The following is a 22,915-nucleotide window of genomic DNA, read 5'->3' on the forward strand; positions in this document are numbered from 1 at the left end:
TGGGATTTAAGAATCAATATTGTTTTGTAAAAGTGAGAATCGATTAAAATCGAGAAATCAATATTTTTTACCCAGCCCTATTGAGTATGTTTCTGACACACTAATATCCTCACAATATTCCATGATCAATACATCGCACAAGCAGTATATGGACTGCTTTTATGGTACTTTTTGGAGCTTGACAGCCCCTGGTGAGTATAAACTGTCATTATATAGAAAAAAGATCTGAACTTTTGTAAGCAACTTGAAGGTGAGTTAGAAGATGATTTTTCATTTTTGGTTGAACTATTCCTTTAACCCGCTTCTGTCTCTCTACACAGTATTGCGGATCGGCTTGCACTAAGACGGAAGTTGAACTGTAACTCTTTCCGCTGGTATCTTGAGAATGTATATCCTGAACTCAAGTGAGTCATGATCACTGGACTGTGTCTGGGCTCTGATGGGCTCTTTTTGTATTTGGAGTGAAATGCCATTTAACACTCTCGGATCTCTGTTCTAAACGTGTTTTGTCGTTATTGCTTATATTTGTCAGAATCCCAGAGCAGGAAGCGGTGTACAGTCTCCTGAAACAGGATGGATTGTGTCTGGAGAGCCACGGCACAGACAGTCTGGGTTTGGCTGAGTGTAAGAGCACACCGAGCATACCTCCCTCACAGGTGAAGCTTTAACACTGTGATAACTGACTGAAAGTAGCGTTTACTAACTTAACATTATTTTCAGTTATTCATGATTCATCAGTTGCAAAACATTGGTTTTCCCCCTAACAATTTTAGATGTTTTTCCAGTGAGTAAGAGTATAAAGTTACACAACTAAGACTAGGCATTGGCTCCATGTTCACATTATTTTCATGTTAGCTTTTTCATTAAAGGTTGCTTTTGTTGTTCGCATACTTTTGCATATTGCATTTTTGTTTTCACAATTACGGAGCCCTACACTAGACATGCAGGAAAAAATAGTAGGCTAAATCGTGCGCATGATTTACTAAGGCTATGTCTACATTAATCCGGATAGATTTGAAAACTGAGTTTTCGTTTCAAAACGCTCTCCGTCCACACTAACGTTTTCCAAAACTTTCTCATCCACACTGAAACGTCAGTAAATGCCAAATTCAACTTACTGCCCATGCGTAAAACCTCATAAAAGCTCACTGAGATAATACAGACATCATAAAGTCATCACATAATTCTTCTGGCAGGATAATTTTATTTAGCAAAATATCTCACCATTCACTGAAGCACTTGGTCAACCATTATTATTGTTTGGTCTAAAACGCAACTGCTCTCATGTTTTCCCACAGGACAGCAAATGCTAGTAAATTTTCTGTCATCCTTGCAGGACTGTAATATGAAGTGTATTTTAGCAACAGTGTGAAAGTGAATAGCGTTATAAACATATCTATTGGTACAATATGCATCACATGACTAAACATGTCACCATTATCAAATACCTCCACTTCACAGCCCACACTTAAGGCCTGTACACACCGGGATGAATATTGCATGTGCTTGTTGCCAGCGTTTTTCGAGACGTTTTTCGGCGCACCTTGAGTGTTCACACCAAGCCTGCAGCACTCCTCTCAGAAACTGAAGCCTCCGTGCCTCGATCGCCCCCCGGTGGTTGGTCCCAGTATAGCTCATAAACTCCACCTCTCCATGTATTACAATGGACGCGAGACAAACTAAACAATTGAATTACACTTCAAATAATTGTTTCCTAAAGATGGTTTCTGTTAGCCTAGAAATCTAGACACACCCTAGCGGCAGAAAATGTATTTTGCCGCGAGTGTAATCTAGCAACTCTCGGTAGACCTGAGAGCTGGAAAAACCAAACTCTGGTCAGGCCAATCACAGCGTGTGTAGAGTCGGTGGGCGGGCTTAACATAATGACGGCACGTCACGGCAGATTCTGCGTGCTACTCGTAAACACAGAAGCTGACGAACAGCGGTCTTTTGAACCGGCTTTGGCCGCGACTCTGGAAGACTTGGAGTTAAGCTTTTCTTTGAGAAAAGAACAAAGAATGGCACTGAAGTCATTCTTGAGAAAAGAAGATATGTTCAAAGTTTTGCCGACCGGAGTCTATCAACTAACATTAGCTCGGCTTCACCTTCTTCTTTGCTCTGGTTGGTTGTGACACTCATGGCGCTATCCAATTGCGTGCAGAGGGAATTTGAAAGACAACCGTTTATCCAGCCCCTCGGATTGAGCCCTGCCAATGGTGAGGCCCATCTTGATGTGGGTCTGGGTTGTCAGGCTAGGTTTCTGTCATTTTAAGCAGTTTTTATGACGCTGAATTAATTTCAAGTGTTCATTTTTTAAATAAGTTTAGTTTTAGTTAGTTATTTAATGCTATAAAAACGTGACGTCATGATTGACAGCTGAGATTGACGGCTTCTCTGAGTGAAGTTGTCACTGAGGCACTAACAGACTTTTTTCTGGATTTTTGGGAGGAGATTGGAGCTTTAGCTTTAATTTCTACATTTCTATAACTGTTTATTTCACACCAACATAATGAATTGTTCTGCATCTGTGAGAGTGTGGGCGGGCTTTTGATAATCGCACTACTTCCTGCTCTCCACTGCGCAGACTCGGTCCCAAATCTGCGCAAGATGTCAGTGCCGTGTGCAGGCCTCCGAAAGCTTCAACTCTCGTCAGCGGAAGTCAATGAAGTCGCCTCATCCCTATTTTTTTACGGCCTATGGTTCACACCCAAGCTATTTTCACTGGCGATGCGCAGAGTGAAAGTGCTAATTCAGTAGATGGCGCTCCCGGTACACAAGGTGGTGCTGCGCCACTTTACGCTTCTCTGACACTCACTTGTCACACAGAAGAAGAAGAGAGACAGTATTTACGTGCTTTCCAAAACCAATCACACACTTTTTGCTAACTGGCAAGCAGCAGCAGCAGCTCGTCTTCTTCTTTGTATACTTACTTCCTCTTCGTCGTATCAATGTGTGCTCGGCAAGACCGTTTTGTGCTTGAGCACCACCAAGTCATGTTTTACTGTAACTTCAGCAGCTCCAGGCACGTGAACAAAAGCGGCAAACTCATTGGTCGAACAGTTTTTAACGTGCCACATCAAAGCAAAAAAACTAACCCAAGGCGTGTTTTTTTTTTTTTTTTTACAGGAAGCTTTTACGCTATGTTTTTGTCAGAGGTGGACAAACTACACAACTCCATTACTCAAGTAAAAGTAAAAGTACCACTGGTCAAATATTACTCCGTTACAAGTGAAAGTTGTAAAAAACTATTTTTACTTAAGTAAAAGTACAGAAGTACTTGTTTATAAAAGTACTTAAGTAAATTTCCTTTTTTATGTCAATGCATTATTTTATTATTGTTGCATTGTTGTATGAATGCACGCTATATCCATCATGGTGGTTTAAGCCAGTCAGTGATGCTCTATCCGACATGCTAGCATACGACTATCTTGAACTCATTTAAATACTTGTATAAAGTTATAAAGCTGCTGTCACTTTAAGGCAGAATGCACAAATCCTACACACTGATACACATCCGATATTCCCCCAACTGTTTACGTTCACTTATGACATAATCAACTTTGTTTACGTGAATACTTTCCAAAATGAAAATTGACATTTTGTGTGTTTTAGTCTGTTTAAGTGCGAAAAAAACACAAAAGAAAGCTGTAATCAGTACTCGTGCTCTGGCATCTCAGAGGCACAAAAAACAAACTGAACAGAGCTCGTTCATCATCCATATGTCTATGCTTCTCTTTCTCCCTGACATTTACGTTTTTGAACATTTTATGAGACATTCATCAAGTGTATGCCAACGAAACTAATCTTTAATCTTTTCAGAAAACTGAAACTTACTTTCTAGTATGGCCATGGGTGCACACACTGTGCCGAGGAACCGTCTTCCTCCATTTTGCTATAAACTGATCAGTGTTTAAACATTTTTGGGAAATAATGACCCTACAAAAGTGATTACTTATAGGCTATTCTCAAAAAAACAAAAAAAAAATATCATCCACTGACTTGCAAAGCTGCTACAGAAACGACTTTTGACTTCGAAGACCTTTATAGAAATGTAGTGGAGTAAAAAGTACGATATTTGTCTTTCAGATGTAGTGAAGTTAAAGTAAAAGTTTCCCTAAAAAATAATACTTCAGTAAAGTACAGATACTCAAAAAGTGTACTTAAGTACAGTACTCAAGTAAATGTACTTCGTTACTGTCCACCTCTGGTTTTTGTTGACTTAAAACGCCGTCTCAGTGTGGATGGAAGGCCTAGACGGAGAGAAAAAGATGCGTTTTCAAACAAAAACGTATTAGTGTGGCGTGTGGACAAGGCCTAATCCGTTCACTCGATTTATAAGTCATCCCCATAATTTACTACTTCGTTCCCTCGATTTGTTAAATTGTGCGCACAATTTATAAATCGAGGGAACGAATTAGTTATTTGCATGGACGGTTTAGCAAGTCGAGGGAAGGAAGTAGTAAATTGTGGCAATGATTTACTTTTTTTTCTTGCGCGTCATGTGCGGGGCTCCGTACAAAATAGTGTCGCTTTTCTCGTAATTTTTTTTTGCTGTTTTTCCAGTGAGTAAGAGTATAAAGTTACAAAACTAGGCTAGGCTTTGGCACTGATTGTCTGATTTGATTCTGATTCCACCATCTTAAACTTTGTTTTGTATTTTCTTTTGAGAATTTTTTTCAGTTTCAGGGCCCTTTCATACACCCGGTGCTGTGTTTTTTGCTAGTTTCAACCCGACTCGTATCAACCCGTATCATTTTCATGTCCGGCGCCATGTTTTTTAAGTAGCAAATGCACTCGCACCCATCTGTTCGCTCCAAATCAAGTCCATGGCAAATAAACAACTATAAATACAAATAAAAAAGTAAATTATTCAGATTATAAGTGTGATTCACTTACAAATTCTGCTTTGCTATATACACTCACTGGCCACTTTATTAGGTACACCTTGTTGGTTCTGGGTTGGACCCCCTTTTGCCTTCAGAACTGCCTTAATTCTTTGTGGCATAGTTTCAACAAAGTACTGTAAACATTCCTGCTTGGAGATTTTGGTCTATTTTGACATGATAATATCACACAGTTCCTCCACTTCCCAGAGGTGCTCAATTGGATTGAGATCTGGTGACTGTGGAGTCCATTTGAGTTTAGTGAACTCATTGTCATTTTCAAGAAACTGTTTGAGATGATATGAACTTTGAGACAGTGCATTATCCTGCTGGAAGTAACCATCTGAAGATGGTGTATTATTACACCACCAGCACCAGTCTGAATTGTTAATACAATGCAGGATGGATCCATGCTTTCATGTTGTTTACCATCTGAATGTTGCAGCTTAAAATCAGACCAGGCTACGTTTTTCCAATCTTCTATTGTCCCACAGGACTGCCGCTCACTGGATATTTTCTCTTTTTCGGGCCATTCTCTGTACACCCTAGAGATGGTTGTGCGTGAAAATCCCAGTAGATCAGCAGTTTCTGAAATACTGTCTGGCACCAACAACCATGTCACGTTCAGTCACTTAAATCACATTCCTTTCACATTCTGATGCTGTTTGAACTTGAGCAGATTGTCTTGACCATGGGTGCATCTCAATCAGCTCCCTAGTTCAGTCATCAGGGCACTGATCAGGGAGTCGGCCATTTTAAGGGATGTCTTAAGCTGGATGCACACTGTGCGATTTATAATAGTCCTTTACGATTATTCCTTGTCAGACTGTACGAACATGATCCCCGCTGTAAGCCATGTCACACTGTAAGATCTAAGTCGACAGTGAGCTGCATTACACGCGGGATTGAAATGGTGGCTAAAAAGAAATCACAAGTGCTCATTTTGATCATGGTTTGTCTTGAAAAACGAAGATAATTTGACGTCGTCGTAGGAGAAGTCACACTGCAGGATTGTGCGCCAAATCTTCTGACACTGCCAGAATTTCATCTGAGGTCAAATTGGATCGCAACGGCCATTAATTGGCTGTCGGTGAACTTGTCAAACTAATCATCATAGCCTATGATCACAGGAATCTTTTAGGATTTGCAAAATGTGTTTTAGACGGCCAAATCGTGGACAAAATCGCACCGTGTGCACCCGGCTTTAATCGCAGAATCCTTCCAGTGCACTAAAGCGTTCACTCCCTAAAAAGTCCCACAATGCACCGTGAAAACCAGGGAGCATCGTTGCTCACTATGTTCCCTTAACGGAAGTTCTGAAGCGCAAAACTTAAATCACATGAGCCAACTCACTACACATAACAACACACAATATAACACACAATGTTGTATTTAAAATACAAACCATTATTTTATTATATTTCAGCATAAACATACATCGCTGGACAGGTAATGAACAAAATCTAGCTAACATTTTTAATTTAGTTATGGCTAAAATGTTGCACGTATATACAGTGGGGAGAACAAGTATTTGATACACTGCCGATTTTGCAGGTTTTCCTACTTACAAAGCATGTAGAGGTCTATAATTTTTATCATAGGTACACTTCAACTGTGACAGACAGAATCTAAAACAAAAATCCAGAAAATCACATAGTATGATTTTTAAATAATTAATTTAAATTGTATTGCATGACATACTGTAAGTATTTGATCACCTACCAACCAGTAAGAATTCCGGCTCTCACAAACCTTTTTCTTTAAGAAGCCCTCCTGTTCTCCACTCATTACCTGTATTAACGGCACCTGTTTGAACTCGTTACCTTTATAAAAGACATCTATCCACACACTCAATCAAACAGACTCCAACCTCTCCACAATGGCCAAGACTAGAGAGCTGTGTTAGGACATCAGGGATAAAATTGTAGGCCTGCACAAGGTTGGGATGGGCTACAGGACAATAGGCAAGCAGCTTGGTGAGAAGGCAACAACTGTTGGCGCAATTATTAGAAAATGGAAGAAGTTCAAGATGACGGTCAATCTCCCTCGGTCTGGGGCCCCATGCAAGATCTCACCTCGTGGGGCATCAATGATCATGAGGAAGGTGAGGGATCAGCCCAGAACTACATGGCAGGACCTGGTCAATGACCTGAAGAGAGCTGGGACCACAGTCTCACAGAAAACCTTTAGTAACACACTATGCCGTAATGGATTAAAATCCTGCAGCGCACGCAAGGTCCCCCTGCTCAAGCCAGCGCATGTCCACGCCCGTCTGAAGTTTGCCAATGACCATCCAGATGATCCAGAGGAGGAATGGGAGAAGGTCATGTGTAGAGCTTTTTGGTCTAAACTCCACTCGCCGTGTTTGGAGGAAGAAGAAAGACGAGTACAACCCCAAGAACACCATCCCAACCGTGAAGCATGGAGGTGGAAACATCATAATTGGGGGATGCTTTTCTGCAAAGGGGGCAGGACGACTGCACCGTATTGAGGGGAGGATGGATGGGGCCATGTATCGCCAGATCTTGGCCAACAACCTCCTTCCCTCAGTAAGAGCATTGAAGATGGGTCGTGGCTGGGTCTTCCAGCACGACAACGACCCGAAACACACAGCCAGGGCAACTAAGGAGAGGCTCCGTAAGAAACATCTCAAGGTCCTGGAGTGTCCTAGCAGTCTCCAAACCTGAACCCAATAGAAAATCTTTGGAGGGAGCTGAAAGTCCGTATTGCCCAGCGACAGCCCCGAAACCTGAAGGGTATGGAGGAGTGGGCCAAAATCCCTGCTGCAATGTGTGCAAACCTGGTCAAGAACTACAGGAAACGTATGATCTCTGTAATTGCAAACAAAGGTTTCTGTACCAAATATTAAGTTCTGCTTTTCTGATGTATGAAATACTTGTCATGCAATAAAATGCAAATTAATTACTAAAAAATCATACATTGTGATTTTCTGGATTTTTTCTGGATTTTTGCTCACAGTTGAAGAGTACCTTTGATAAAAATTACAGACTGCTACATACTTTGTAAGTGGGCAAACCTGCAATATCGGCAGTGTATCAAATACTTAGCCTGGCGTGGCCATACTCAATTCTAGTCAGAATTTGAGTCTGGTACCGCTCCATTGAGCTTTGATTATGGGGCGTGTTTCAACCGAGCCAGGAAAGACCTCAATTGGATAGACCCACAACCAATCAGAGCAACGGAGCGACGCGTAACGTTAGTTGTCAAATGTCAACAGAACTCAACTGCACTGTTACCAAGTCCGTGTTTTTCTCCATGTCCGCGGGTTGAAGCGACCCCAATTATGAGATTATATAAACCCAGGAATGCGAATTTTAGCAGGCAACCTTGCCAAAATAACATATTTTGCCAACCAAACGTTTTGAGTAGCAATTGTGCGCGACATTGCAAAAACACTTGGAAACCCTGTCTGCACGCACGCATGATTAAGTAACGTTACAAGAAAAACATGAGTGTAAACGATCTTTGGCAGTAATAAAATAATTTAAGGATACACAGAGTACTTACCAACACGATCGTCGTTTCTGAGAGAAATAGTAAAGGTGAACGCATATACGAACAAGTTCTCCGTTTAGGATAAGAGCAAATTCAACCCAAGAGCCTTCGATGACGTGGATGATTACGTTACTGTTGATCATCTGTCCATCATCGTCTAAAGCCCGCCCTGACAATTTCATTGGTCCGAACAGTTTCTGTTCGGGCATAATTCCTCCTCTATGGAGCGAGTCCAGACCGAATTGCCCGAGCAAAACATTTTGTGGGCGGGGCTAAATTCGGCTGGCATCCAGGCTATCAAATACTTGTATGTATGTAACAAGGAAAGTATTTATCATAATGTACTTTAAATAACATCACAAGTAAATGTCAGAAAGATATCAGCTTTGCTGTTGTTCATAAATACCAGTAATGATGTTGTATATTGAGGACGTTGTCACATTGTCGGAAATAGCCATCAGTGTTGTGAGCCAGCGTCCTTTACTGTCCTTACCAGGGCACAAATTCGAGTACATGATATACTGATTCACGAGCTCAAGAGCTAGGGAACTGATTGAGACGCAGCCCATGTCTACATGCCTAAATGCATTGAGTTGCTGCCATGTGATTGGCTAATTAGATATATGCGTTAACGAGCAGTTGAACAGGTTTACCCAACCTCGGCATCTCACTGCAATTCATACGTATTTTACGAGGTGGCTAATTTGTGCGACCTCACTTGTACCAATTGGTAAGAGTTTTGCTAAATCGTACGTATTTGACGAGTTGGTCAATTCGTATGATTTCTTTCAAATGACCTAACATCAAACCCTGCTATTAAACCTACCCATCACTGCAGTATAGACAAATCCTACAAATTCATACGAGTGAGGTACAAATTAGCCACCTCGTGCAAATACGTATGAATTGGTTGTGAGATAGCGTTGGTTTACCCAATAAAGTGGTAGATGAGTGTGTGACTTCTCTATATAACTCTACACCTGCATTACTCACCCAATCATTTATCTGTCTCTTATTTTAGAAGTGGACCCTGATTGAACCACAGATCCGTCAGCATGACCAGTGTTTGACCATCACAGCCTTCACTACAGGGTCAAAGGTCAGACTGGAGCCCTGCATCCCCAAAGAGTCCAGACAGGTGGGTGTGCGTGTAACTGACTGATGGGCAGTTAGAGTTTTTTGTTGACCCGCTGAGATCGAATCGCACACGTGTTTCAGAAGTCTATTAGCTCTATTCGGACAGCACTAGTGTGGAAGTTATGTAAGTGTTTAAGTGATTTTCTGTTGTCATTTCAGGTCGACTGTTCAGCGTTATTCATTTTTGTTCTAATATCCTCTCTCATTCTTTCCGTCATAGCTGCATTTTTTCTCTTGCTCTTTGTATATAAATCTTCTGCCGTCCATCTGAAACACAACAGGCTTACAGCCACAAACGCATATCTTCCCATAAGCCCACTGCATATGGTTCCACTTACAAGCTTAGTTGGCTTAGTTAGTTTGGCTTTTTTCGTTTTCTTTTTTCTTCTCCGTCTCTCATCATCAGACTGACCTCTACCTCTGTCCACTCATTCATGCTAGGCTCATTTGTGATATCTCCCTAAAGTCAGAACATCCCTCACAATCAGATCAAATTCCATATGGAAAAGATCTGCTTTACTCTTTGTGTCTCGCCATATGATGAAACCATTAAATGCATTTTGTTATTATTGTGCATTACATGTATTTGAAACACATTAATGTTGTGGGCGAGTCTATCATTTCAGCTTTTAGTCAATTAGCAAGTCAATTAGCTCTTATTCAAACCTTACTGATCGGCTTACTTTGTCCCAAAATGTAGACAAGATTCCTTGTTTTGGCCACTGCAACAAGATCAGTGAAAAGAATAATTCAGAATGGTTAAAAAAGGTTTAAAGAGGTCCCATTATGTGTTTTTTTTTTGTAATGTTGCTGTTTTCAGCATGAAAAAGCTCTACAAAGCTACAAATCACAAAGTGAAGGGAGTTATTCTCTATATCAGTATCACTGAGCTCGTTTACACGTGCACCAATAATGCGATTATTTCTAATAATCTGAGTAAGGTCTTAATCTCAGTAAGATGTTTACATGACATGAGCAGAACTCTTCATTATTCTGATTATTCGCTAATAAGTATGGTTATACCACATTCAGATACAGTATGCATGTTACTGGCCATTGTTTCAATCTACTCACATTAAATTTGAAATACATTTTATGGATGTACTGGATATTACTCACCGCCGTGATGAACATCGCAATGCCGGGTTTGCCTGCGTTGTCGTCACGTTCTTCGCTCCATCTGAATTAAGATATACGGGGCAGAGACTGCGCAGCAAGTTGTGTTGACAGAGATTAGGGATTTGAGAAAACTTCAGAATAATGTCATTCAGAGTTCATTCATGAAGTTGTGTGAACAACACACGACATCCGTATATGTCCGCGCACATGCACACTTTGGTCAGAGCGGTAAAAATGCGATTTAGCTGTTTACATGCCTGTTTATTACAAATCAGTGTATGCCACATAGTTTAATGTGATTATGGTTACTACGATTATGAGCTTAATCGAATTAGTTTGATCAAAGTATTGCGTTTACATAAGGTAAAGTTTAATCGCAATATTGCCAAAATCCCATTATAATCACATTATGAGTGTGCATGTGGACGCACTCAGTGTTTCTGAACTCCCTGAAACGCCTCCATTTCTTCTGGGAATGAACACGTCACAATATTCCTCATTTAAATAATTAATACGCAGAATAAAGGGGTGGGCCTCGTTGAGTGAATTAGAAGTGTGTTGAAACCAAGTAATGATGAGGGGCGGGACATTTCCCAAACACGTTCGAAGCAGTTGGCCAATCACAACACATTGGTCCAGGTGACCAATCAGAGCACGTTGCACTTTTCGGAAGGAGGGGCTTCATAGAGACAGGAACTAAACAGAGGTGCATTTCCTGTACAATGACGTAACTCACTGCTTAAAGGGTTAGTTCACCCAAAAATGAAAATTAGCCCATGATTTACTCACCCTCAAGTCATCCTAGGTGTATATGACATTCTTCTTTCTGACCAATACAATCTGAGTTATATTTAAAAGGTCCTGGCTAATCCAAGCTTTATAATGGCAGCGATTGTTGTTCTGTTTTTTAAATCCATAAAAATGTATCTGTCCTTCAAAAAACGTGCTCCACACGGCTCCGGGAGGTTAATAAATGCCTTCGGAAGTGAATCGATGCGTTTGTGTAAGAAAAATATCCATATTCAAAACTTTATAAAGTATTCAATTTATGGAAAAAGGGTTGAAAGTGCCTCTACAGTTCAAAATGCTAACGCTACCAGTTACGCTCGTCAGACGTAGTGTAATCATTTTGAACTGCAAGAGGCACTTTCAACACTTTTTCCACATAAGGCAATCGGCCGGAACTTTACTTTATTAAGTTTTAAATATGGATATTTTAAGGCCGAAGTACTGGATAGTACAGGCAGAGGGTTATGATGCATTCTCCTTGGCTGTGAACAGGCAGAATGAAACAGACTCGTTGGCCGATACAGGACAGGCATAGAGTTCAAAAATAGCCTCCTTGGCCAGTATAAGACAGGCAGAGGAGGTGGGAGTTGGAGGCAGGGTGGGAGCATCATAAACCAATCTGCAATAGTTCTCTTCATTTCTCAATGTTTACAAGGGGGTTTGAGTTCAGCCTTTGAGCATGGCTCCACTTCATCCCTCCATACACCATGAGAACTCCCACCAGAATGGATCCAGGGACTGGTTCACACACCTGGTCAGACTCCTCTTCTGGCTCGGGATCCGGGACAAACTTGGCCTCATTTGCAAGCTCCAGTAGGGAATTGATGGCCGGCTCAAACACATGGTCAAATTTGGCTCCTTTAGGCTCTGGGTCTTTATTCTCTTTGGGCTTCAGCTTGCTTTCTGTGGTGTGCTCAAGCCCACTGCTTGTGTGATCCGTTGGGGGCTGATGTGGTGTGCGCTGTGGGCGCTAGCGGGTTTAGATGTTCCTCATTTTCTCTAATGGTGAAAGGGGATCCACACTGATGTAATTCCCACACATTGAACTCATGGAATGTCCCTTGAGAGCCATTTCCGCTCAGGCATGCATGGGTCAGTTGATTCAAACTTGCCCAGAAAATCATGGAGAGGCTGACGTTGTCATAATGCACAAAAGGACCAGATCAAAAAACCCTGAGAGAAGGAGGATCCCCACTTTGACAGTCAGATCTTCTGTTTGCGAGTGGTTGAATCAAAGGTGCAAATAAACATCTGGATCTATTCGCAATCAGTTCTTTAATTAAAACAAAACTATTTGTTTGGAATGACATGAGGGTGAGTAATTAATGAAAGAATTTTCATTTCTGAGTGAACTAACCCTTAAACTAAAACTCTATCAATATATATATATCAATAGTATATCAATGATACTGGAATAACACTGACTCACAGTAGTGAGGAGCATTGTTTATGTTGCTTGAAGTGGCCAAATATGTAGAGTGTCTACAATCATATGGTTAATTCAGTGAGGATGCTGCCTATAGGCGGTAGTCAAAGCTGGATCCCTAGGCTTTGGAACAGAGCTATTTGGCACTGAGATCATTGCTCTCCTGTAAACACACACACACATACATACACACAGGATATTAAAATTCAAACTCACTGACCTCACTCTATACCAGTCACACGCAATGTAACATGCCCTTGGCTAACATTCTGATGCTTTTATTTCATTGTACAGTCGCTTTGCAGCATTGTTAGAAAGATGTGTTTCAAATTATGTTTCTCTTCGAGTTTATTTAAATGTGATATTTTACAGTCAGGCTATTTCCTGTAGCATATGTGTCAGTTCAGGATGCAACATTTACAGTATACCACCTATTATTATTATGTGAAAATAGTATGCAAAACATTATACAGAGAATGATTTCAAACCGTTGTAATCTATGATACATTTGTCATGTGACCTCACCACATTTGGATTTCTCAGAAATACAGCATTTTTAATTCCCGGTTTGTGTAAAAATGTTCAAAAAAATGTCCATATCTAAATAAGGAGATGTTAAAAACCATATTTGATATTACCTTCAGTTCAGTTCATTCAAGTTGATGCCGGTTGTAGCTCTCTCGTGGTGTGCTTTTGATAAATGTTGAATCCAGGTAATTCAATGCATGTGGAAAATCCACTTTACACAAAGCAGATGTGTTATACTAAAGAAATATTATAAGATAATTACATAGAAATTATAAGCAATTCTTCCATTCTTGTTCTACAAATAATATCGCAAATAGCAAACATGCTTAGGATTTTCCACAAGCAAATTTCAACAATTAGTTTTCCTTTTTCATACATTTATCAATACCGTAAACCAGCATTTGGTCCCAAACTAGCTCACTTTGATATTTGTTTAAAGTTTATTGCTTGAAAATAAAAAATTCACACAAATTAGGGATTTAAATTCTACTCAGACACATCACATTTTGTTAACAGGGTTGCAAATGACACAAAATCAAAATAAATTTATTTTGACCTTCCGAGGCGAACATTCAACTTTTCTGAAGGTAAAACATATGAAATGATCACTGATCATTTCATAAACTAGAAAAAAATCCTTCTTAGACGTGCACTCTTAAGCCGAAAGTATGCGCACAGTTGAACGCACAGCCTTGCCAGGTATACTTCTTTTGACTCGTACGCGTACACAGGCGCTCAACGTATGCGCAGTTGAGTAATCACTCGGCACAAGTTGCAACCCATGTCAATACTGCAAAAATATTTAATGTGCATGTGCGACTATGTATGAGCAGTTACAAAAATCCGGCGGTGTGCGTTCAGTACATACATACTCGCGTCAATTTTGTGTCACACGCACTGTACACTGACCCTCGCATGTGAGTAAAAAATGAAGTATACTTTGACCTTTAAATAAAAAGGTCCCAAATAGGGGTTTTCGTAGCAGTGCTGTCACGGGTGGCTGCAACAACGAAACGCACGACAGGAATAATCCAAGGAAACCGTCTTTAATCCAAAAATACACAGGAACACTCAGGGAAACAGACTTCACAACCACTATAACATTGATGAGACCATCAGCAACTGAACAACTGAATGAAGACAGGACTTAAATACACAGAGGAACAAAAGAGCAAATGAGTTAATAGTCCCACTTTATATTAGGTGGCCTTAACTACTATATACTCAATTCAAAAAATAATTATTGTATTGCAAAGCACTGATGAGGTGGGATATGGGTAACGTTAGGGACAGGTGTGGTGGTATGGGTAAGTTTAAGGGTAAAGTTAGGGACAGGTGTGGTGGTATGGGTAAGTTTAAGGGTAAAGTTAGGGACAGGTGTGGTGGTATGGGTAAGTGTAAGGGTTAAGTTAGAGACAGGTGTGGTGGTATGGGTAAGTTTAAGGGTAAAGTTAGGGACAGGTGTGGTGGTATGGGTAAGTTTAAGGGTAAAGTTAGGGACAGGTGTGGTGGTATGGGTAAGTTTAAGGGTAAAGTTAGGGACAGGTGTGGTGGTATGGGTAAGTTTAAGGGTTAAGTTAGAGACAGGTGTGGTGGTATGGGTAAGTTTAAGGGTTAAGTTAGAGACAGGTGTGGTGGTATGGGTAAGTTTAAGGGTAAAGTTAGGGACAGGTGTGGTGGTATGGGTAAGTTTAAGGGTAAAGTTAGGGACAGGTGTGGTGGTATGGGTAAGTTTAAGGGTAAAGTTAGGGACATGTGTGGTGGTATGGGTAAGTGTAAGGGTTAAGTTAGAGACAGGTGTGGTGGTATGGGTAAGTTTAAGGGTAAAGTTAGGGACAGGTGTGGTGGTATGGGTAAGTTTAAGGGTAAAGTTAGGGACAGGTGTGGTGGTATGGGTAAGTTTAAGGGTAAAGTTAGGGACAGGTGTGGTGGTATGGGTAAGTTTAAGGGTTAAGTTAGAGACAGGTGTGGTGGTATGGGTAAGTTTAAGGGTTAAGTTAGAGACAGGTGTGGTGGTATGGGTAAGTTTAAGGGTAAAGTTAGGGACAGGTGTGGTGGTATGGGTAAGTTTAAGGGTAAAGTTAGGGACAGGTGTGGTTGTATGGGTAAGTTTAAGGGTAAAGTTAGGGACAGGTGTGGTGGTATGGGTAAGTTTAAGGGTAAAGTTAGGGACAGGTGTGGTGGTATGGGTAAGTTTAAGGGTAAAGTTAGGGACAGGTGTGGTGGTATGGGTAAGTTTAAGGGTTAAGTTAGAGACAGGTGTGGTGGTATGGGTAAGTTTAAGGGTTAAGTTAGAGACAGGTGTGGTGGTATGGGTAAGTTTAAGGGTAAAGTTAGGGACAGGTGTGGTGGTATGGGTAAGTTTAAGGGTAAAGTTAGGGACAGGTGTGGTTGTATGGGTAAGTTTAAGGGTAAAGTTAGGGACAGGTGTGGTGGTATGGGTATGTCTAAGGGTAAAGTTAGGGACAGGTGTGGTGGTATGGGTAAGTTTAAGGGTAGGGTTAGGGACAGGTGTGGTGGTATGGGTAAGTTTAAGGGTTGGGTTAGGGACAGGTGTGGTGGTATGGGCATGTTTACGGGTAGGGTTAGGGACAGGTGTGGTGGTATGGGTAAGTTTAAGGGTTGGGTTAGGGACAGGTGTGGTGGTATGGGTAAGTTTAAGGGTAGGGTTAGGGACAGGTGTGGTGGTATGGGTAAGTTTAAGGGTAGGGTTTGGGACAGGTGATGTGGTATGGGTAAGTTTAAGGGTAAAGTTAGGGACAGGTGTGGTGGTATAGGTAAGTTTAAGGGTTGGGTTAGGGACAGGTGTGGTGGTATGGGTAAGTTTAAGGGTAGGGTTAGGGACAGGTGTGGTGGGATGGGTAAGTTTAAGGGTAGGGTTAGGGACAGGTGTGGTGGTATGGGTAAGTTTAAGGGTAGGGTTAGGGACAGGTGTGGTGGTATGGGCATGTTTACGGGTAGGGTTAGGGACAGGTGTGGTGGTATGGGTAAGTTTAAGGGTTGGGTTAGGGACAGGTGTGGTGGGATGGGTAAGTTTAAGGGTAGGGTTAGGGACAGGTGTGGTGGTATGGGCATGTTTACGGGTAGGGTTAGGGACAGGTGTGGTGGTATGGGTAAGTTTAAGGGTAGGGTTAGGGACAGGTGTGGTGGTATGGGCATGTTTATGGGTAGGGTTAGGGACAGGTGTGGTGGTATGGGTATGTCTAAGGGTAAAGTTAGGGACAGGTGTGGTGTTATGGGTATGTTTAAGGGTAGGGTTAGGGACAGGTGATGTGGTATGGGTAAGTTTAAGGGTAAAGGTAGAGAAAGGTGTGATGTTTGGTTATGTTTAAGGGTAGGGTTAGGGACAGGTGTAGTGGTATGGGTATATTTAAGGGTAGGGTATGTTTAAAGGTAGGGTTAGGGACAGGTGTGGTGGTATGGGCATGTTTATGGGTAGGGTTAGGGACAGGTGTGGTGTTATGGGTATGTTTAAGGGTAAAGTTAGGGACAGGTGTGGTGGTATGGGTAAGTTTAAGGGTAAAGTTAGGGACAGGTGTGATGTTTGGGTATGTTTAAGGGTAGGGTTAGGGACAGGTGTAGTGGTATGGGTATATTTAAGGGTAGGGGTAGGGACAGCTGTGGTGGTATGGGTATGTTTAAGGGTAGGGTTAGGGACAGGTGTGGTGGTATGGGTATGTCTAAGGGTAAAGTTAGGGACAGGTGTGGTGGTATGGGTATGTCTAAGGGTAGGTTTAGGGACAGGTGTGGTGGTATGGGTAAGTTTAAGGGTAGGGTTAGGGACAGGTGTGGTGGTATGCGTATGTCTAAGGGTAAAGTTAGGGACAGGTGTGGTGGTATGGGTAAGTTTAAGGGTTGGGTTAGGGACAGGTGTGGTGGGATGGGTATGTTTAAGGGTAGGGTTAGGGACTGGTGTGGTGGTATGGGTAATTTTAAGGGTAAAGTTAGGGACAGATGTGGTGGTATGGGTAAGTTTAAGGGTAAAGGTAGGGAACGGTGTGGTGGTATGGGTAAGTTTAAGGGTAAAGTTAGGGACAGGTGTGGTGGTATGGGTAAGTTTAAGGGTAAAGTTAGGGACAGGTGTGGTGGTATGGGTATGTTTAAGGGTAAAGTTAGGGACAGGTGTGGTGGTATGGGTAAGTTTAAGGGTATGGTTAGGGACAGGTGTGGTGGTATGGGTAAGTTTAAGGGTAGGGTTAGGGACAGCTGTGGTGGTATGGGTATGTCTAAGGGTAAAGTTAGGGACAGGTGTGGTGGTATGGGTAAGTTTAAGGGTAGGGTTAGGGACAGGTGTGGTGGTATGGGTAAGTTTAAGGGTAGGGTTAGGGACATGTGTGGTGGGATGGGTATGTTTAAGGGTAAAGTTAGGGACAGGTGTGCTGGTATGGGTATGTTTAAGGGTAAAGTTAGGGACAGGTGTGGTGGGATGGGTATGTTTAAGGGTAAAGTTAGGGACAGGTGTGCTGGTATGGGTATGTTTAAGGGTAAAGTTACGGACAGGTGTGCTGGTATGGGTAAGTTTAAGGGTAAAGTTAGGGACAGGTGTGGTGGTATGGGTATGTTTAAGGGTAAAGTTAGGGACAGGTGTGCTGGTATGGGTATGTTTAAGGGTAAAGTTAGGGACAGGTGTGGTGGTATGGGTATGTTTAAGGGTAAAGTTAGGGACAGGTGTTCTGGTATGGGTAAGTTTAAGGGTAAAGTTAGGGACAGGTGTGGTGGTATGGGTATGTTTAAGGGTAAAGTTAGGGACAGGTGTGCTGGTATGGGTAAGTTTAAGGGTAAAGTTAGGGACAGGTGTGCTGGTATGGGTAAGTTTAAGGGTAAAGGTAGTGACAGGTGTGGTGGTATGGGTAAGTTTAAGGGTAAAGTTAGGGACAGGTGTGGTGGTATGGGTATGTTTAAGGGTAAAGGTAGTGACAGGTGTGGTGGTATGGGGATGTTTAAGGGGACAGATCAGGACAGTTAGGGACAGGTCAAGTCAAGTCAACTTTATTTATATAGCGCTTTTAACAATGCAGATTGTTTCAAAGCAGCTTCACAGTGTTAAACAGGAAAATAATGCAACAGAATTTTCTGGAGAAAACGGTGATGTCATCAGTTCATTTCAATTATCATACAGTGACAGTGTGGGCTTTAGATCAGTAATTAGACCAGTAATTTAGTTTATATGGTTAATTTAGTTTAATAATTAGATTTATTTGGATATTTAGTTGAAAAATTGTGTCCCCACAGGTGTGGTGGTATGGGTAAGTTTAAGGGTAAAGTTAGGGACTGGTGTGGTGGTATGGGTAAGTTTAAGGGTAGGGTTAGGGACAGGTGTGGTGGTATGGGTAAGTTTAAGGGTAAAGTTAGGGACAGGTGTGGTGGTATGGGTAAGTTTAAGGGTAAAGTTAGGGACAGGTGTGGTGGTATGGGTAAGTTTAAGGGTAAAGTTAGGGACAGGTGTGGTGGTATGGGTAAGTTTAAGGGTAAAGTTAGGGACTGGTGTGGTGGTATGGGTAAGTTTAAGGGTAGGGGTAGGTGTAAGGGAAGTAATTATAAATGTAACTACAGAGATTACAGATGTAATAACATGCAGGTATTTTTTTTAATGTAAGTACAATGTAAAAGCATGTATGTACACAATACGTGCATTGTATCAAATTATTAATTTAAATGTTAGTGCATAGCAGTTAAGGCCATTTAAAAAGACAATCATTAGACAAACACACTGGGAAACCAGAACCAAAATACTTTTTGGTCCCCCAAAGAATATTTCAATTCTTGAAGAATATAAATCAAGCACACCACCCACGTTTCCATCATCACAAAAATATTTGAATGTGCAACATGTTTGTCAATTGAAAATCAGGCTTCTTAAAATAGTGTGAAGAACATTGTAATAATATAAATAAAGAACCTTTTGTGGAATGGAAAGATTCCATGGATGTTCTTCGTTGAACCATTGATGCCAATAACGAACTTTTATTTTTAAGAGTGTATTCTGTACTTCATTCGTGGAAGTGGGTTGTGTGTAAAAATGTAATAAACCCATTTTTTTGTCTTCACTTTTTCTTTTTTCTGTAGAAATGGAAGCCCCGAGGGCCGGCACTGCAGCATATGATCAGCGGCTTGTGTCTGGATAGCCAGCCCCCTTCAGGCCCACCGGTCATCACACAGTGCCGCCCCCAGGTGGCCAGCCAATCCTGGGAGCCGCAGCTGGTCACCTGACTTGGAGCGCTCAAAGGGAAGGCAGGGAAAGGGGAGGAGTTTAGTAAGGTTGCTGAGCTCGAGGTGCTGTAGGAGCCAGAGGAAAACGTTTGCACTGTTTTAGTTGAAGGTGCTGCTCTCAAATGAATCGAACATGACCATGTCCAAAACATCTGACCTCATACCTTCATCGTGGAATAGCTGGAGAAGGAAAAGCAACATTTTGCCTGCCAAATCGATGCCTGAATGGCTGCACTCAGAGCTTTCACTGTCCAGTGTCCTGGTTTTCTCAGATACAGTCACATTTTCAGACATGGCCATCAAGTTCACGCGGCATGATTTTGTCAGTTGACAGGAGTGCTTTGTGATATCTTGGGTTATTTTTCTGAATGTTGTGTTAAGGTCTCAAACGCGAGAGGATAGATATGTATATAAATGCCTTTTATTACCTTTCAGACCTGTATATTCCCTCATTCCCACAAAGACTGTGTTTGCAGCATAGGCTTCAATAGCTGTACTCGTGAAGGTCTGAACTGTTTTATTCCTCATCACTGTGGAAGGTTTTCTGGTTGATTTGTTCAGTATTAGGTTGGGATGAAGTGCAATGCATTGAGGTGAAACTACATACAGTATACCACGGAAACTGTCGTTCAGCGGCAGCAAGGCTTTACGACTTTGAGAGGTTTATCCTAAAACAAAGTCAAAGATTAGCAGTACCGCGCTGGCTTACTAAAGATGTTGGAAAAAGAAGGACAGAAATGCCTCCGGAAAGATCCACCAAACCCAAGGCTAGCATTACAATAAAATACCAAATGTTAAATCAAACAAGCACTGAGGTGTAAAGCGCTTTTAATGAGCTATCATTCTGCATGGTACTGTACATCAGCAAAATGAAAAGGCATTTGCGAACATCTAAAGCCCAAAGACTGTTTTTCCTCTGTCTTATTTGTTTGCCTTTTGAAACTTTGTATTTACTTGAAGCATTTTTCATTTTGAACATGTGCTAGGAAGCAGTTATGCTGTTTGAAAAATAAAGACTACCACCAAAAAACAGACAACAATCCAAAAAAATCTTTAGTCTGTCTTTGTATGCTACAGTGGAAATGACACACACACACACACACACACACACTGTGTTTCAGTGTACCTAAAAAAGATCACACAGCTTCCTCATTTACTCTTAGATAAAAGAGCACATGAGCAGAATTTTGTTGATATTAAACTATTATTGAAAAACTCCTGGACATAAGATTAACATTTAAAGGGCACCTATTATGCAAAATTCACCTTTACATGGTGTTTGAACATAAATGTGTGTGTGTACACAACCACCCTATAATGGTTAAAAAAACAAAACACCCACTCCTTTTTATTGAATCCCATAAATCATAAGCAGCGTCTCAGAACAAGCGTTTGCAGATTCTGGGCAATGTGACGTCACATTTTACAGGCCCCGCCCACAAGTGTTGATGGACACTGCCGTATTAGTAAAGACCCCGCCCTCAGAGAACGGTACACAGTCCGCCATGTTTATCTGCTCGCCAGAGCATTAACAGCAGCATTCAAGTAAGAAATGTGTTCTTAATAAAGCTACTGAAGTTCATTCAGTCAAGAGCAGTGAGTGATTTTCTGTTTATCTTCTGTTTGATTCATATTAACAGAAGATATAGCTGTAGGTACTGTATATTACACTGCTTTCACTTTAGTAACGTTACACAGACCTAATATACACACCACACAGGATTTCTGTACTTGCTGCATACGTGCACAGACATAACCAACTGTTTTCATGTGAACTTTGTGTGTTTCTGACATAACCTTGAAATTTGACAGCTTAATCGCAATAACACACTACCAGGGCTGGGGGTAACGCATTACAAGTAACTTGAGTCATGTAATCAGATTACTTTTTCAAGTAACTAGTAAAGTAACGCATTACTTTTAAAACAGGCTCCAGAGGGAGCAGAATCTCATTGAGCCTCATGTTAAAATGGCCAACTTTACAGCAGAAAAACATGTTTACAGTCTGGTCAGATCTCGTAACTGGGAGTACATCGATCTAGTACGAGTTCACGGGTGGGAAGTCACGGGTTTGACTGCCGTTCCCGTGCACTTTCACGAGTAGAAGGTTGGAAAAACACGGGTTATGGGTTGCCTGGAACACGGCGTTAGTCATCGCGTCACCTCAGCTCCGCCTCTTTGCCCATTTTCTGTTGTCCGTTAGTGAAGAGTTGCCAAGATGGCAACGGCCAGCTCGACCTTACTTTACGCTTCAAAACTGCTCTTCAGAATCTTATGGAGGACGTCACGGACACTGCATCCATATTTTTTTACGGTCTAAAAAAATTTAACTTTTTGTTATAAAAAAAAGGGGGAAAAAAGAAGCCCAGCCCAGGTGAGAAAAATGTACGCAAAAGTAACCAAGTAACGCAATTTACCTTTATTTAACCAGGTTAATCGTTTGAGAACAGGTTCTCATTTGCAACCGCGACCTGGCCAAGATAAGGCGCAGAGTACAAGGTAGGGATCGACCGATATGGATTTTTTAGTGCCGATGGCGATACCGATTTTTCTTCATCAGCCTTAGCCGATGACCGATACGGGCTGCCGATTTTCTTGAGCCGATGTTTGGAGCCGATACTGCTTTTTCTCCTTCAATTTACATAAAAAAAAAATCACAATGATCATGATAACAATTTAAAATTTAAAAAAGGAACATTTATTGAACTAAAAAAAACAATATTTAACAAATAATAAAAAACAGGTGAGGTAGAACAAGGGGGGAAAAAAGAGTTCAGTGGTGAAAAATTCTGAAAATAAATATTTAAGCATAAATAAAATAATTACACTATTGCACACAGTATCAACAAGCAAGCAGCATAACAAAGTGCACACTGACTATACTATACTTAATTTTAAAACTATTTACAACCTAGTCATTTAATGGTTACACTCTAAAAAAGGCTGGGTTAAAAATAACCCAAGTTGGGTTGAATATGGACTAACCCAGCAATTGGGTTGTTTTGACCCAGTGGTTGGGTTAAATGTTTGCTTAAAACAACCCAATCGCTGGGTTAAAACAACCCAATTGCTGGGTTAGTCCATTTTCAACCCAATTTGGGTTATTTTTAACCCAGCATTTTTTAGAGTGTAGGTGCACTTAACTTAATCTCTTGTAGAGCAACACCAGCGGTGACTCAGGAAAAAATCTCCCAATGCTCCACGTGAAACTTCAGTCTTTCGACCTTTTACCATCGTGTAAATTCTCAATTGATTTTGATTAATATGCGCGAGGGAGGGAGAGCAAGACAGTTTGAAGATGGTGAGA

At 41.3% G+C, this 22,915-nt stretch overlaps 1 protein-coding gene across 1 annotated transcript in view; it reads left to right on the plus strand.

The window, feature by feature from the left end:
- Positions 1 to 20,651, plus strand: part of galnt16 (UDP-N-acetyl-alpha-D-galactosamine:polypeptide N-acetylgalactosaminyltransferase 16) — a 103,339-nt gene extending 82,688 nt beyond the window's left edge. Inside the window, exons 12-15 of the mRNA XM_079832951.1 lie at positions 321 to 404; positions 533 to 656; positions 9,421 to 9,537; positions 19,465 to 20,651. Of these exons, the coding sequence (XP_079689077.1) occupies positions 321 to 404; positions 533 to 656; positions 9,421 to 9,537; positions 19,465 to 19,608 (469 nt within the window). The 3' untranslated portion in view covers positions 19,609 to 20,651. The remainder of the gene's footprint in view (positions 1 to 320; positions 405 to 532; positions 657 to 9,420; positions 9,538 to 19,464) is intronic.
- Positions 20,652 to 22,915: the final 2,264 nt, after the last annotated feature.

Source organism: Gobio gobio (assembly GCF_949357685.1).
Source record: "Gobio gobio genome assembly, chromosome: 13".
Taxonomy (NCBI): domain Eukaryota; kingdom Metazoa; phylum Chordata; class Actinopteri; order Cypriniformes; family Gobionidae; genus Gobio; species Gobio gobio.